Source organism: Notechis scutatus, chromosome 4 (assembly GCF_049901735.1).
Source record: "Notechis scutatus isolate UNSWTSFEM ecotype Mainland chromosome 4, rNotScu1.2, whole genome shotgun sequence".
NCBI lineage: Eukaryota > Metazoa > Chordata > Lepidosauria > Squamata > Elapidae > Notechis > Notechis scutatus.
This window is the reverse complement of record NC_142012.1, coordinates 97,735,942-97,750,724: the sequence shown is the minus strand read 5'-3', so window position 1 is coordinate 97,750,724 and position 14,783 is coordinate 97,735,942. Positions and strand designations below refer to the sequence as shown.

Genomic DNA, 14,783 nt, shown 5'->3' with positions numbered 1-14,783 from the left:
TACCGGTAGCTGGAGTGACCGTTACAGCTAGGCGTGAGGTGTGTGGGTGGCATCGCTCATTCTTTTCGGCCACGAAAGAAGCAGCCCAGTGGCCAGGTGAGGTGTGTTGGGTGAATGGGTTGCTCTTTTTGAGTGCAAAAGAAGCAGCCTGGTGGCCAGGTGAGGTGCAGAGTGGAAAAATTAAGACACCCCTTGAAAAGAAAGCCTAGCTGTTTTTTCGGGGATCAAAAGAAAATAAGACCTGGTCGTATTTTCGAAGAAACATGGGTACATATACATACATAATTATTTTTTTGGGGAAACACAATATATATGTATGTATATACATATTTATATGTATATATGTGTTTGTATACACCCATACATACATATACATATGCACAGTATGAGCCACAGAGGCACAGTAGTTAGAATGCAGTACTGCAGAGTGCTTCTGCTGACTGCCGACTGACTGCAATTTGGCAGTTTGAATCTCACCAGGCTCAAGGTTGACTCAGCCTTCCATCTTTCCGAGATTGGTAAAATGAGGACCCAGATTGTTGGGGGCAATATGCTGACTCTGTAAACCACTATAAAGGGCTATAAAGCACTGTGAAGACTAAATATATAAGTCTAAGTGCTATTGCTATTGCTACATTCATACATATGGTATACACACATGAACTTTGCAATCTAAATGCTGCAGATTTCAGGATGATAGGAGTTCAAGGTTGAAGTGATGCATGATCATGCTTAGTTGTTTTTCTTGCCCAGTATTAACTGATAAAGCAGAGGTTATCAAGGAATCCTCATTAGATAATGCTATTCTCAATTGCTAGATTATAAAATCACTGCTAGATTATTACAGTATGATAAAATTTCTATATTATAAAAGTGAGAGCAATATGTAAAACTTTTCTTACTCAGTGGAATGCGGTTAAAAAGCACTTCACCTGTCCCCCACGCTGCCATGTCACTTTGATAGTTCTGTGTTTCTTTCAGTATCCATGACCAACAAGGAGAAGAGTACAGATTCTGCACAGTGAAATACAGGAATCTCCAGCTTTCTCCTGATCCTCTGCAACCATTCATCAGGTAAGGGTGCTTTTCAGTAGTGGGATTCAATTTTTTTTTACTACCGGATCTGTGGGCATGGTTTGGTGGGCGCGGCAGGGGAAGGATACTGTAAAATCTCCAGTCAGATGTAGAATTTGCCGGTTCTCTGAACTACTCAAAATTTCCGCTCCAGAACTGGCCAGAACCTGCTGAATACCAACTCTACCCCTTATCCCATGGGAATTGACTCATGGACCAAACTTTTTTAAAAATCACAATCAAAAGAGTTTGGCTTCAGAAAAACAAATAGCTCCAACTCCGGAGGCCAGAATTATGGATATTCTGTAATACACCTTGCAGCCCTAACCACATCTCTTATTGAGGTTGACTTCTGTCTGTGAGACTGTGGTCTCCTTCTTCTCGAGTACAGAATATTTGAAGTTGTCCAAAGATATATCTACCTAGGTTATTGTTATTTCTTCTGACTTGTTGTTTCCTCTACTTTTGTTTTTATAGTTGCTGTTCCATTGATGAAGAAATCCAAATTAGCAATTACTCTTGGTATTGTTACTGTTGCCTTCATGATGGTAGTTCTAGCAGTGGTCATATCCCTTTTAGTCCTCTATGTTCAGCCAAGTGGTAAGTCTCTGGACTTCTATCAGTATTGAAATAGTGGCGCAATAGTGGTGTCCATGAAGTTATTATCAATTGCACTTGAGAGATTTCCTTACCAAGGATGGGATTGGAATGACTTTGGTCCATTCATTTTCCCTCATAGGATTTTTTTCAGAGTATTCATGTTTCCATATGGTCATTAAAAAAAGGAAGAAGAAGGATGAGATTACAATGAAGAGAAAATACTGGGCCAGAAGATTTTGAAGAAAGCATGGTCCTGGGATAAAAGTAGAAAAGGATTAGGTGTTTAACATTAATTCTCAAATTGCATTTCTTTTCTGATAGTAACGGTTACATTGCCAACTATCAAATAAAGGAAATGTTTATATGCAGGGTTGAAGGTTGTACTCTGATGACAGGCATGGATATAGCAAGGCACATAATGGAGGGAAATAGGAGAAGAAGGAATAACAGCTATTTTTTTTTAAAGTTGAGGAATGGTAAGTGCCTTGAAACACTTATGAGGGACTCAAAATTTCCTAACGTTTTCTTCTAAAAATGCCACTATTTATACTTTTCCCTTGGTTCCTTGGGGTTCTCTTCCTTTTTGCCAAAAAGAAAAGAAAAAGCAAGACAGCATCTGAAAGCAATCAGATTTTTATTACAGTCAAAGTCCAGTACAAGGACAGTTGGGGTGAGGTCAGTTTAAAAGCAAACATACTGCCTTCTTTGGGATCTATTAACAATAGTGAGAGAGAAACATGTCATAATCTTCCATTCCATCATTGATTTTGTTGTTTATCAAGCTTGGGAATAAAATTTGCAAAAAAAGAAAAGGTGAAAAAAAAGAGTAAACTAGTTGTTGTTGTTTTTAACTAGTGTTTTTGGCGGTACCAAACCTTACATGCTTTTATAATTGAAATACTGGGCTTTGGGTCTGAGCTTCTTTGGCGACAGACCGAAATCCATAATCATGTGCAGTTTTGATCTGTGCTTGCCACTGGAGCACCCCGAGCTGGCTGGTTTCGGGGCTAAGCCACCCTGTAGAGATGGTGAAGAGGGGGAGACTGCCAGCAGGGTCGAGGAGAGTCGCATCTCTCCTCCCCAGCTCCCTTTCCCGAAGGTGGCTGCAGCAGTGGTCAGAAATGGCCACCTCAAAGAAGAACTCGACCGGAAAAGAATGTGCAGGAGGAAGATAACAAGAGAAAGTTTTGGCTGACTGTGTCGAACTGAAAAAGCAACAATATAAGGTCCCCTGGAATTTGAATTATAAAGAATAACATTGCTTCCAAAGAAGACTTTGAAGTGGCGAATGAGAGAGGGAAGGGAAAGGATTTGGGTTTTTTTTCTTTTCTTCCCTATATTGACAACTAAGAGATTTAAGCAAAAAATTGGCAAAAATCCACTTTGACATTAACAGATATTTAAGCTGAAAATAAAATGTCAAAAGGATAATAAAGATTTCTGGATTCTCAAAAACTTTTTAAAGAAGGAAAAAAAACAAAAGGGTAGGATCTGGAAAAATGGAGGAGACCACCTGGAAGTGAAAAGAATTAACAGTGAAACTTTAACAAGATTTCTAAAAGATATATTTTAACTGAAACTTTGTAACAAGATAAGAGAACCCCAGGAAGAGAAAGGGGGAAAAAGAAGCAAGAAGAAACAGTTTTGGATTATTTGGATTACTTGGTAATTTTTGGATTTTTGGCTATTCGATCTAAAGGACTAAAGTTAATCGGGTGGTTGTTTAAAAGTTTTTAAAATTCTTCACTCTTGGAAGAATTGAGAATGGAACTTAAAAAACAGAAAGAAGATGCACAAGAAGGAAGAGATTATTTTGGCTTCGTATTTCAATTTTTAGAAATGGAGATCCTGAACTATGAGAAACAAGAAGAAATGCCTGTAGAACAAGAAGGGCGGAACAAAGAAGAAGCTATCCTCAATGACCAAGTATTTCTATGTGGGGAAAAGAAAGGAAAGGGGGGAAACAGAGTGAAAAATTTAAGATTTGAAAAAACAACCCCAAAAAAGAATAGTTTGAAAAGTAATTATAATATTAGGAAGAAACAGAAGAGAGGATTACGGAAGAGAGAATCAGAATTAGAGAGAGAAGGGGTCAAAAAGGGAAGGGAGAAGAAGAGGGGGAAGAGGGAAAGGAAAAGAAATTATAAAGGACAGAAACAGGACACAGAGAAACAGGGAAAATGTACAAAGATTAAGAGTATAAGCCTATTTAAAAGACACAGAGATAATGGGTGAAAATTTAATTGAAAGGGGGATTATGCAAGGGTACATAAAATAGTATTGTTATATTAGAAATAGAAATGAACTTTGAAAATATGAAACAAGTGTGATTAAAATGATAGATAAAATACTCATTGTAATGGAATGGAATGTTTAATAAATAAATGAAATAAAGAGAATGAGAGAATGGAATGAGGAAAGGAGGGGAACATTTTAATTATCATTAATGTGTTATAAAAATTTAAGTGAAGAGGAATATGAAAGAAATATGAAAAAATTATGGAAATATTATAAGTGTTCCTAGAAGTATGATATCCTATTGAAAAGAAATGTTAAAGATGTTAAAGATTATAACTAACATTAATGATAAAACTGAATTGGAATAGAAGAAGTATTTTATTTATTATTGTTATATATATGCTTTTTCTTTAAGAACTTGGTACGCATTTTAAGAATGTACCAAGCAGAATTCGACTGGAAGTTATGTGTTATATTGAATGTTATAATTGTAAAGACATAAATTGAAGTTTAAATTAGAGTTGAAGGGATAAAAATTAAAAGATGTAAGGGTGTCATACTCCAATCAGTAACTACAGGGGAAAATTTTGTTTAATGAGAAAAGAAAATATGAAATTGAAACAGGACAGACAAAAGTATAAATATAATGATTAGAAAGATATTGAAACTTGGAAAAAGATATATATATATATATATATATATATATATATATATATATATATATATATATGAATTTAGAAAGGAATGAGATAATTAAAAGTAAGATTGAGAAAACTAAGGGAAAGGAAAAATTATTGAGAAAATGTTAAAATAGTAATAAGATATGGAATAGAACACAAGGATGAATATGACATTGAATTTGTGTCTGTATGGAGAAGTGATAATAGTAATAATGCTATTCTCAAAAAAAGAAATTTTAATATATAAATAAAATATATATAAAAGAATTGAAATACTGTTCCTCACAAAATGGCTTATTGCAGTCACCATGACTGAAATCTTCCAACTGAGGAAACACACTTCGCACCCTTGAAGGTCCTATGCTGTGTTTCATTTCATTGGCCTTAATTTTGGAATCCTCAAGCAGTGTTCTTTCAATGCGTCAACCTAGCTTTAAGAACTTAGATATGCTTTTAAATTTCACATTCTGTACAACCCTGCTTCTGTGTTGAAAGGAATGCCTAATTTTTCTATGTATATTTTTTCAGATGCTAATTCTGAATTGTCTAAAGGTTCTGAGGGCTACTTAATCGGTGTTGGTCGGGCAGATTGTACTGGTCCTATAGCTGAAGTACCTCTTGTGAGTATTTGCCTGGCCTCAATAGCTCACAGCCTATTTATCCCAACTATTTAATGTCCCACACAAACTTTTGCCTACCATGTTCAGAGTCTTCCACTTGATCACCTTCTATCAAGCTCTCATCCAACTTTGGAGTAACAGGGACCCATGCCTTCTAATAGTTTTCAGTGGGAAAGAAGGTTTCTCCTTTGGTGCATGTCTAACACCCAGAAACCAAACATCAAACTCTTTCCCTTCCCATCTTATAATATTCCCATTCCTCTGAACCGCCTTCTTCCAATATCTCAGCAAGTTAAATCTCCCAATCAGGACCATTTTATTCTCTGGATTCTACATCTTCCCATTCTTCTTCTTTCATTATTAGCCCATCAAGGTAGTGCAGGCAAAGAACAGAACAATTTTCTGCTGCTAACATTCCAAAGGTCATTCCCACATGCTGTAACATTCCAACTTTTTTCTACAACTACTGTATATTTCTTCTCAAAATTCTCTCAGGAAATCTATACAGGTAGTCCTTGACTTACAACAGTTCATTTAGTGGCAGTTCAAAGTTACAACATCACTGAAAAAAGTGGCTTATAACTATTTTTCACACTTACAACTATTGCAACATCCCCAGGTCAAGTGATCAAAATTCAGAGAGTTGGCAACTGACTCACATTTATGACTGTTGCAATTTCCTGTGATCTTCTGACAAGCAAAGTTAATGGTGGCAAACCAGATTCACTTAACAACCACATTACTAACTTAACAAATGCAATGATGCACTTAACAACTATGACAAGAAAGGTTACAAAATGGGGCAAAGCTCACTTTAAAAATGTCTCAGCAACATAAATTTTGGGCTCAATTGTGCTCATAAGTTGAGAACTACCTGTACCAGTGAGTAACTAATAATGTAATGTATTATGCCCACACTCCACCTACCTAAACTGAAACATTTGCCTATTACTGGTGATTTTTAAAAGATACCCGTTGTGTATTTGATAACTTCTCCTTTCTTTCCCATATAATTATATTTATAACTTGGTGGAAATGTTCAGAATGATCTTGGAAGCCACCTGCCAAGTTTGAGGAGGCATGTGCATTTCTGAAGTCTTAGACTATAACACTTCTTTTAAGAGAGGATTGAATTTTGTGTATGGTTAATGATACCCAGCCTGCTTCCTTTGTCTTCCCTCTCTGAAGAGGTATTACCATCAGGGATTGCAAGGTCTTCTGCATTTCTCCCTCCCCGCTTTTTTTGCAACAATATTGCTCCCAAGCTTAAACTGCCAATAATCCTATGGGAGTTTAAGAAAGGTTGGCTGTTGCAAAAGGCCTTTGGGGGTTGAAATGATTAGATTACCTCTTACAGTAAGATCGGGGCATATATGAATTTGCTTGTTGTTTCTTGGTTCAGGATGATGGCATGATGTGAGAGAGTAATTATCATTCCTATATTTACAGAACAATATGAGTACAGAATGTAAGGATTTGTATTCCTATGTTTTAATTATTATTTTTTACTTAGTCACTCAAAGTCAATAACCATCAAAGCTGTTTTTAATCTTAAACAAATGGATAAATAATGTCATGCTGTGTTTTACTGTAGATGGGCTACGGTAAACCTGGTCAGAACAGTGGTGGCATCCTCTCACGACTATATTGCAGAACTTTCATCCTTGCAGAGCGACAGAATGACAGCAACCGAGTAGTGCATGTGGTTGCTGAAATAGGAATGATGTCTCAAAGAATAAGGCTAGAGGTAGGTGGGGAATAGCCAGTACCTCTCCTCCCCATTCCTCTCCTAAAAGTAAAATGTAACAATGTAAGAAAATATATTTCTTTTCATCCTTTTTTAAGGTAATGAAACAGTTAAAAGATAAATACGGAAATCTCTACAATCACAACAATGTCATAATGACTGGAACTCATACTCATTCAGGGGCTGGAGGCTATTTCCAATACACCTTAGTCATGATAACTTCTGGAGGTCTTATAAAGCCAACACTGAATGCCATTGTCAACGGGATCGTTAAAGTAAGGCAGCATCCAATTTAACCTTTTAACTTCCATGTAATGGTATCTTTTGAGGCTGAAAGAGATTCTCATCCTCCTTTGGACAATCCTTTAAGAGAACAGCTTCTTCCTCCAGCTTTAGGTAGTCCTTGACTTATGAGCATTCATTCTGTGACTGTTCAAAAATATGAGGGCACTGAATGAAGGGATTTGTGACTCATTGCAATGCCTCTGTGGTCAGTTTAATTAGTTTAGTTTATATATATTAACATTTCACCTAGATTAGAAAAACTATATTCATATTCCAATGTCTAGGCCATTTACCCATTGAAGTGCAGTATTGTTTATATTTTTTTTAAAAAAAATCAGATACAGGATCGGTAAATGCCCTCAACTTAGAGCCAGTCAGGATGTGATCTACAGTTTGACGTGGGACCCTGGAGTCACACTGAGGGGAGGATATTATGCCCCATTTATACAGAGCAATCCTGAATTGGATTTGCAAGTTGCAAACCTCACACAGTGTCTGCTTTTTTGTGGGGTCATTTATATATGCCTTCCTATGTCTGGGCATTCAGTGACTCATTTGGCTTTCCATTGGGAATCAATGTTAAAGTTGTTAGGGAGATGTTGTGCAAGTGCCAGTGGGGGTTTCCTGGATTTGAATCTTCCAGCTCAGTGGTCCCCAACCTTTCCGCCTTGGCAGCCTGGTGTGTGTGTGGGAGGCGTGGGAGTGGCAGCTGCATGCATGCATGGGTACACAGCTCCATTGGTTCAAACTGCAGGCCCACCCACCCTTCACTTTCACAAACAGAATTTTGTGGATGAGCAAGAGAGGGCTTGTGCTCATGCTCGTGCACGTAGCTTCACTCGCACCAGCGGCAGGCACTTGTGCTCACGTGCAAAGCTCCACTTGCACAACTGCCCTCCACCTGCACAAGTGGAACTTCGTGCATGTGTGTTTGCCCATCACTCATACGGATTGCTTTAAAATATTCTGCAGTCCAGTAGTGGGCCATGGCCTGGGGGTTGGAGACTCTATTCCAGCTGATAAATGAGGAAGGTTGGCATGCACTGGTAGGAGAAATTTGATGAAAATCTGGGTACTTGGCAGCTCACTTGCCCTTATGATTGCAGGGTCATTACAGCTCCCTCATCCGTCTATCTTCCTCCGCGTCTATATTATTTTGGACCCTGCCATTCAGTGCTAACTTTTACCATCATCTTCTTGTTCCTGTTACTGTAAGGTATGCCCAGCCTGGCTGTTGGGCTATATGCTGCTGGCTTTGTTTTGCAAAAACAGGGGAAAAAAGCATAAAGCATCTTAAAGGGCCCAGAGCCCTTCTGCTCATCTTCCTGAACCATATGGGACTGGCTTTGCACAGTGAAAAAAAAGGAGAAAATAAACCCAAAGTAGCTTTCCTCCGCTCCCTTTTATTCTCTGCAGTGCAAAGCCATCCCCATGACCTAGTAAAGTGGTAAAAGGGGGCATTTTGACACCCTACCGCCCCTTTAACTTGATTTACGAGCCATGCTGGTGCAGTGGTTAAAATGCAGTATTTGCTGACTGCCAATTGCCAGCAGTTCAACAGTTCGAGTCTCACCAGGTCAAGGCTGACTCATCCTTTCGAGGTCGGTGAAATGAGGACCCAGATTGTTGGGGGCAATATGCTGATTCTATAAACCACTTAGAGAGGGCTGTAAAACGTTATGAAGTGGCTTATAAGTCTAAGTGGCTTAGAAATAAAAATAAAATAAAATGGCAATTAGGAAAAGAATGAGGGAATATGTAAATATGTAAATATACCATGGAGGAGATTGATATGTAAGGATAAAAGATATTGATTTATAGTAAGAGTAAGATGTAATGGTAAAGGAATAGGTAAATACATATACTGAAAAACGTGAAGAGATGCAAAAGATGTCTTGATGTTGATAACAATGTATAAAGTTTTATTTTATGTTTTTAAAATTTGAAAACTTAATAAAATTTATTTTTTTTAAAAAAGTCTAAGTGCTATTGTGCTTTCTAAAAATCTTTGCAATGCATAAAGCAAGCACCGCATGATCCAGCATCCAGGTCAGGCATGTCTCCTTAGCAACGGGAGCAAGAAGACAGCAAAAATGATCGGCTGGGGCAGTGGAGTGCAAGGCTGCAGATTGTAGGATGGTGAGGGTAACTGGAATGGGGCTTGGGCAGTTGTGGCTTCTTGGGGCATGACTCAGAGTTGTGTGGTTCTGGAGTTACCTGCTGCCCTTTAACGGCTTTTGTGTTAAATGCACATGAGATTGTGATGTTAATACTCAATTGTAGGCTGATGATACCTGGTCCTGATCTATCTAGTGGCATAATAGGATTTGTTTACATGTGCTAATCCTTCGTTAACAAAAAAGCTGGCTGCAAATCAAAATGTCTCAGTTTCCATGTTCTAATTCCTATTTTCTCATTTTCAGAGTATTGACATGGCCCATCAGAACATGGTGCAAGGACACATTTTTATCGGTACAGGTTTGGTAGAGAACAGTCAGATCAACAGAAGTCCTCTTTCTTACCTTCAGAATCCAGTTTCTGAAAGACGCCGGTAAATGAAGGAGAATCTCGAGACATTGTTATTAATTGTAATGGATGTATTGTGAATCTTATAATTTAGCTAAGAGTCTAGGCATAGTATTTACATCTATGCAACCCTGGATTAAGATTCACTTGCTCAAAGGGAGTGTTTTTCAACTTTAATAACTTTAAGCTCTTTGGATTTCAGCTGTCACAATTCTCTCCAACATATTGATTGGAGAATTTGGCAACTGAAGGCCAAACAGTTTAAATTTATCATGGTTGAAAAACACTGCTCTAAGCAATATCTGTTTGTTTAGAACTTGCTCGATAAAAAACATAATCCTATGGGTAATGGATAGGAGCCCTTTCTGGAATATAATGATTTACTGTTTTGTTCTCATTCCAAAATGCCCAGAAGAGGAAAATATCTTTAGAGGGCATTATTTTCCCCCCCTCCTTCTTCCATTTCCTTGATGAGGGAAGTTCACTAGGTATCTGCTGATGGCAAAGCTGGAATGTTCAAGAGTGTTCAACTCCTTCCTCAGCCATTCATTTATTTATTTGTTTTAGACCACCTGGAACTTATGTTATTCAGCAGTTAATAGGCAACAGAACCTCCATGGTATAATAATGACATGATAGAAATTATAAATTATAATGGTAAAGCAACATGAATCTTTAAGCGAACAACCAGAATCAACATAAAAATGGAATTTGGCACATATTTGACAAGGTCTGTCTATAGTAAAACGTCCATGACATTAAGAGTCTGCAAATATAGGTAAAGGTGTGTACATATGTGAATGTCCAAGAAACTTTAATATTGATGTTGCTAAGGATGTTGATAATGGTGAGAATGAATTTTGAGTGCTCAGAATGCTGAATGCTGAGAATGTGGAATTCTTCATGCTGCTGTGGAAATCTGGGAGTTGAATCCACAAATCTTTAAGATTCAGAAGCTCTGTTCTAGTTGCTGTGAAAGGCTCTCTTTTCTCCCCCTCCCCCCACTTCCTCTATGTTTTCCAGGTATTCATCAAATGTAGACAAAGAAATGACGCTGCTGAAAATGGTTGCAGATAATGGCCAAGAGATTGGAATGTTTAGGTGAGAAATCCTTTGAAAACAGGAAGGAAGTCAACCCAAGCAGACTGTATTGGTTCATTTTATTCTTAGCAGGGCTGTTACAGACTACATATATAACAGCTCATCAAGGCTGGTATAGTAGGGCTGGTTGGGATAAGGCAGCGAGAGTGACTGGCTCAAACATACAGGTGAACTTGAATGGCCAAAGGTATCTTGAACCTTGGTCTTCTTTTTTCAAATTAATCACCTTTATCCTATTTCATACATTGTCTGGTGAGTTGGTGAAGTTGAAATTAAAAGAAGATGGGTAGGTAAGGAAAAAAAATGAGAAAAGCTGACTTGTGTGATGAAGAACAAAGGAAAAATAAGTCCATATCCCACTGTATTGGAAGTATAGCTTGCTGGGCGATAGGTTAAACATATATTCCTGCTAGTTATTAATCATTGACTGCTTACGAGCAGTCTGCATACTAGCAGCTTCCCTTTCAAGAACAGAGCTTTCAAAGAGTGGTTTTGGGGTTTTTTGTTTAAAAACAACAACAACAACAACAACAACAACCAATGTTCCTGCAAAATGTTCATAAAGAGTTATATTTAGCCTTGGGTTTCTTTTAGCATTAATATGCTGCTTAATGTTTTTGTTTTGAAAAAGAGTAAAGATAGCTGAATCTGAAAACCCTAATCATCTTCCAGTTGGATTATTATAATGGAGCTACCCTTGAAAAACATCTGGAAGCTGCAGCTGGTGAAAAATTCTGTGGCTCAGGCAGTGATGGATTTGCTCAAATATATTTGAGCAATCTTTCTGCTGCAGGAGCTCCATTGTTTGCCAATGGTTGTCCGGATGAGATCTGTTGGTTATCACTTTTCAAGTCCCAATGTCAACAACTAACGGGTCAACGATCTCCAGGTCCCAACCCTGCTGGATTGTCATTGGAGAGGGCCTCAGAGATGCACTGCTCCATTGTCTGGAACCCCCTCCCAATAAAGTTTCATTCCACTTCATCCCTCCTGTGCTTCATAAAAATACATTTCCAGAATTAGTTAATTTATTCTCTTCTGCTCTGCACAAAAGTGTGTAGAAGAAAACTGTACATTATACAGGTGGGACATGTGGCATGCATGGCAAATTTACTCATCACAGGAAGTGAGACCTCCCTCGTCTCTTTTAACTTTCGGGAAAAGCCTTAAAATCTGACTATGTCAATTGGCTCGGAGTCCTGAAGGAGAAGCTGCTGGCTGGAGGTTGTCGGTGCAGTAATACAGAAGGCACCTCCACACTTCTCCAGTCCAAAGTCGGGCTTTTGTGTTGGTTTGAGTTTGTTGTCATTTTAACCTGTTTTTTATATTTATACTTGTTTGGATATTTGCATATTTTATCACATTGAAAACTGCTCAGAGTCACTTCAAACTGTAAGATGTGCGGCAAATAAATTTAATAATAAATGAATAAGAATAAATGGATTAGATGATAGATAGATAGATAGATAGATAGATAGATAGATAGATAGATAGATAATATACAGACAGACAGAGGCTGACTGGATTTTGGGATAGGAAGTGTTAAATCATATATGGTTAGCTGCCAAGGGCCTTTGGGAATAGGTGGCATACAAGTAAGTAAGTAAGTAAGTAAGTAAGTAAGTAAGTAAATACTTTCCTAACAGCTTTCCCTTTTTTATGTTTTTACTAGTTGGTTTGCCGTTCATCCTGTCAGTATGAACAACACCAACCTTTTAGTTAATAGTGATAATGTTGGCTATGCAGCTTATCTCTTTGAACAAGAGAAGAATGAAGGATACTTTCCAGGAAAGGTAAGAACAATTAACGTGCATCATTGTGTATACAACATAGTAAGTTGCGTCAGCCCTTCTATTGAATGTAGCTAGTAGTTCAAATAGTCCCATGTGGTTGGCAGTGACCAGAGTTTTATACAGGAAATGTTATATTTCTATGTGAAGATCTTGGGATTTGCATCTGGGACCTTTCCCATGCAATGCATAGAATAATAGCCCCAAACGATTGTTTCCCATTAGGTTTTAAACCCTGTTTAAAGATACTATTAGTAGTTTAGGCTTTATCAAAAATCTAAAGTTCAGCTCAGTTACTCTCCAGAAGCATTTCAAATTCAGTTCCTAGAATTCCAAGTCCTATTGACCAAGATAGTCTTTGTAAACAGCAATTTACAATTTGTAAATGGCTCAGTCTTTGTAAAACAGCAATGGCTCATGCCCAATATTTTATAATCGAACCACAGACATTTACAATGATCTAATAGATATCGGTGTTACAGAAGATAACATCGAAAAAGCACTACAAAATCTAAAACCATCTCTATCTATTGGACCCAATGGACTATGTGCCTACTTCTTAAAAAAGCTTTCCAATGCCATAGCAGAATCTCTTAAGCATAATCTTTGAAAAATATTTCAGGATCAGCTCCTTGCCCAACCTATGGTCACTAGCCACGGTCATTCCCCTCTTCAAAAAGGGAGACCCCAGCCTATTTGAAAATTACAGGTCAATCTCTTTATCTTGCGTCACTTGCAAAGTAATGGAATCAATTAGAGACAAACAACTTACTCTCCAAAAACAATTTGGTTTCAGGAAAAAATTATCATGTAATCTGCAACTCCTACACTGCAAAAACATATGGACTACACAAGTCGAGACACAAGTAAAGCAATAGATGCAATTTACATAGACTTCTGTAAAGCCTTTGATTCAGTGGTACACAATAAACTACTTTTAAAACTAAAATCTTATGGTATCTCCGGACACCTGCATAACTGGATAGCTGCATTCCTGTCAAATAGGCAACAATTGGTCAAAATAGGGAGCGCTGTTGAGGTAATTCCCCGTTAGGAGAGTGAGCGCATACAGGGAGACGTAGTGAGAGTAATGTTGAATAATACACACACAGCACACAGATACACTGTACAGTAAATGTAGGTTTTTACTTCCAATAAACGTTTAAGCACAGTCCAAGATAAGCAGTCCAAGTCATTCACTGGTAAATTAGTCAGTGTTCAGTTCAGGGATAATCCAAATATCAAAGTCCAGTATCAAAAAACAGTTCAGTAACAGACTTACATCAACGATCAGTAACAGTCATTAGGAGGAACGGCAACTCTCTCCAATAGAAGGAAACAGAGACTGAGACTCTCTTCTGAGACTAAAACAACCCAGGTTTCTGGCTCCATCTTATGGCCGTTTGAGAAACCACACCCAATTACAGTTTTAGGATTTTCTTAAAGATACAGTATTAAAATGTCTATCCTAGTTTATATATTTCCAACCCAAATAACTGTTAGGTGACTTACATTCCTAACAAGCGCCCTATCAAATCCTGTACCTGTAATCAGCAGTGTCCCCCAAGGCAGTATTCACAACAATACAAGAGCACACAATAGATACAATTTCAAGGTAAACCGCACCAAACTTGATTGCAGGAAATACGACTCCAGCAACAGAGTGGTCAATATCTTGAATACACTATCTGACTCTGTGGCTTCTTCCAAACCCCAAAAACTTTAACCTTAGACTGTCTACTGTTGACCTCACCCCATTCCTAAGAGGTCTGTGAGGGGCGTGCATAAGTGTACCAATGTGTTTACCGTCCCTGTCCTAATGTTCCTTTTTATTTGTATCCATTTCATGTATTCATAATCATGTTTATACTTATACATGTTATCTAATACATGCTTGACTAAATAAATAAATTTGGAGATTATACTCACGGTACAGTTGAGGAGGTTAAGGTGAGGAGCCTAAATTGGAGAAATACGCTTCTTTCTTCAGTTGGCAGGAGAAATGTGGAATAGTAGCTACCTATTCTGGAGTTCTAGAAAGCCTTAACACTTGGTTCTATTCCCAGTCTTGTGGGTGATGTGTTTATTAGTCCTTTGGTATGGATTGATTTATTATTGTTTG

At 37.8% G+C, this 14,783-nt stretch overlaps 1 protein-coding gene across 3 annotated transcripts in view; it reads left to right on the top strand.

The window, feature by feature from the left end:
• The window catches only part of ASAH2 (N-acylsphingosine amidohydrolase 2), a 214,973-nt gene that overhangs the window by 173,109 nt on the left and 27,081 nt on the right, over window positions 1-14,783 (top strand). For 2 of the 3 annotated variants that reach the window (XM_087964165.1, XM_087964166.1), the window contains exons 2-9: window positions 982-1,074; window positions 1,552-1,674; window positions 5,121-5,212; window positions 6,807-6,959; window positions 7,058-7,234; window positions 9,668-9,795; window positions 10,794-10,871; window positions 12,544-12,664. In XM_087964165.1, the coding sequence (XP_087820291.1) occupies window positions 1,566-1,674; window positions 5,121-5,212; window positions 6,807-6,959; window positions 7,058-7,234; window positions 9,668-9,795; window positions 10,794-10,871; window positions 12,544-12,664 (858 nt within the window). In that variant the 5' untranslated portion in view covers window positions 982-1,074; window positions 1,552-1,565. The remainder of the gene's footprint in view (window positions 1-981; window positions 1,075-1,551; window positions 1,675-5,120; window positions 5,213-6,806; window positions 6,960-7,057; window positions 7,235-9,667; window positions 9,796-10,793; window positions 10,872-12,543; window positions 12,665-14,783) is intronic. The other variant, XM_087964167.1, reaches the window with a different exon arrangement.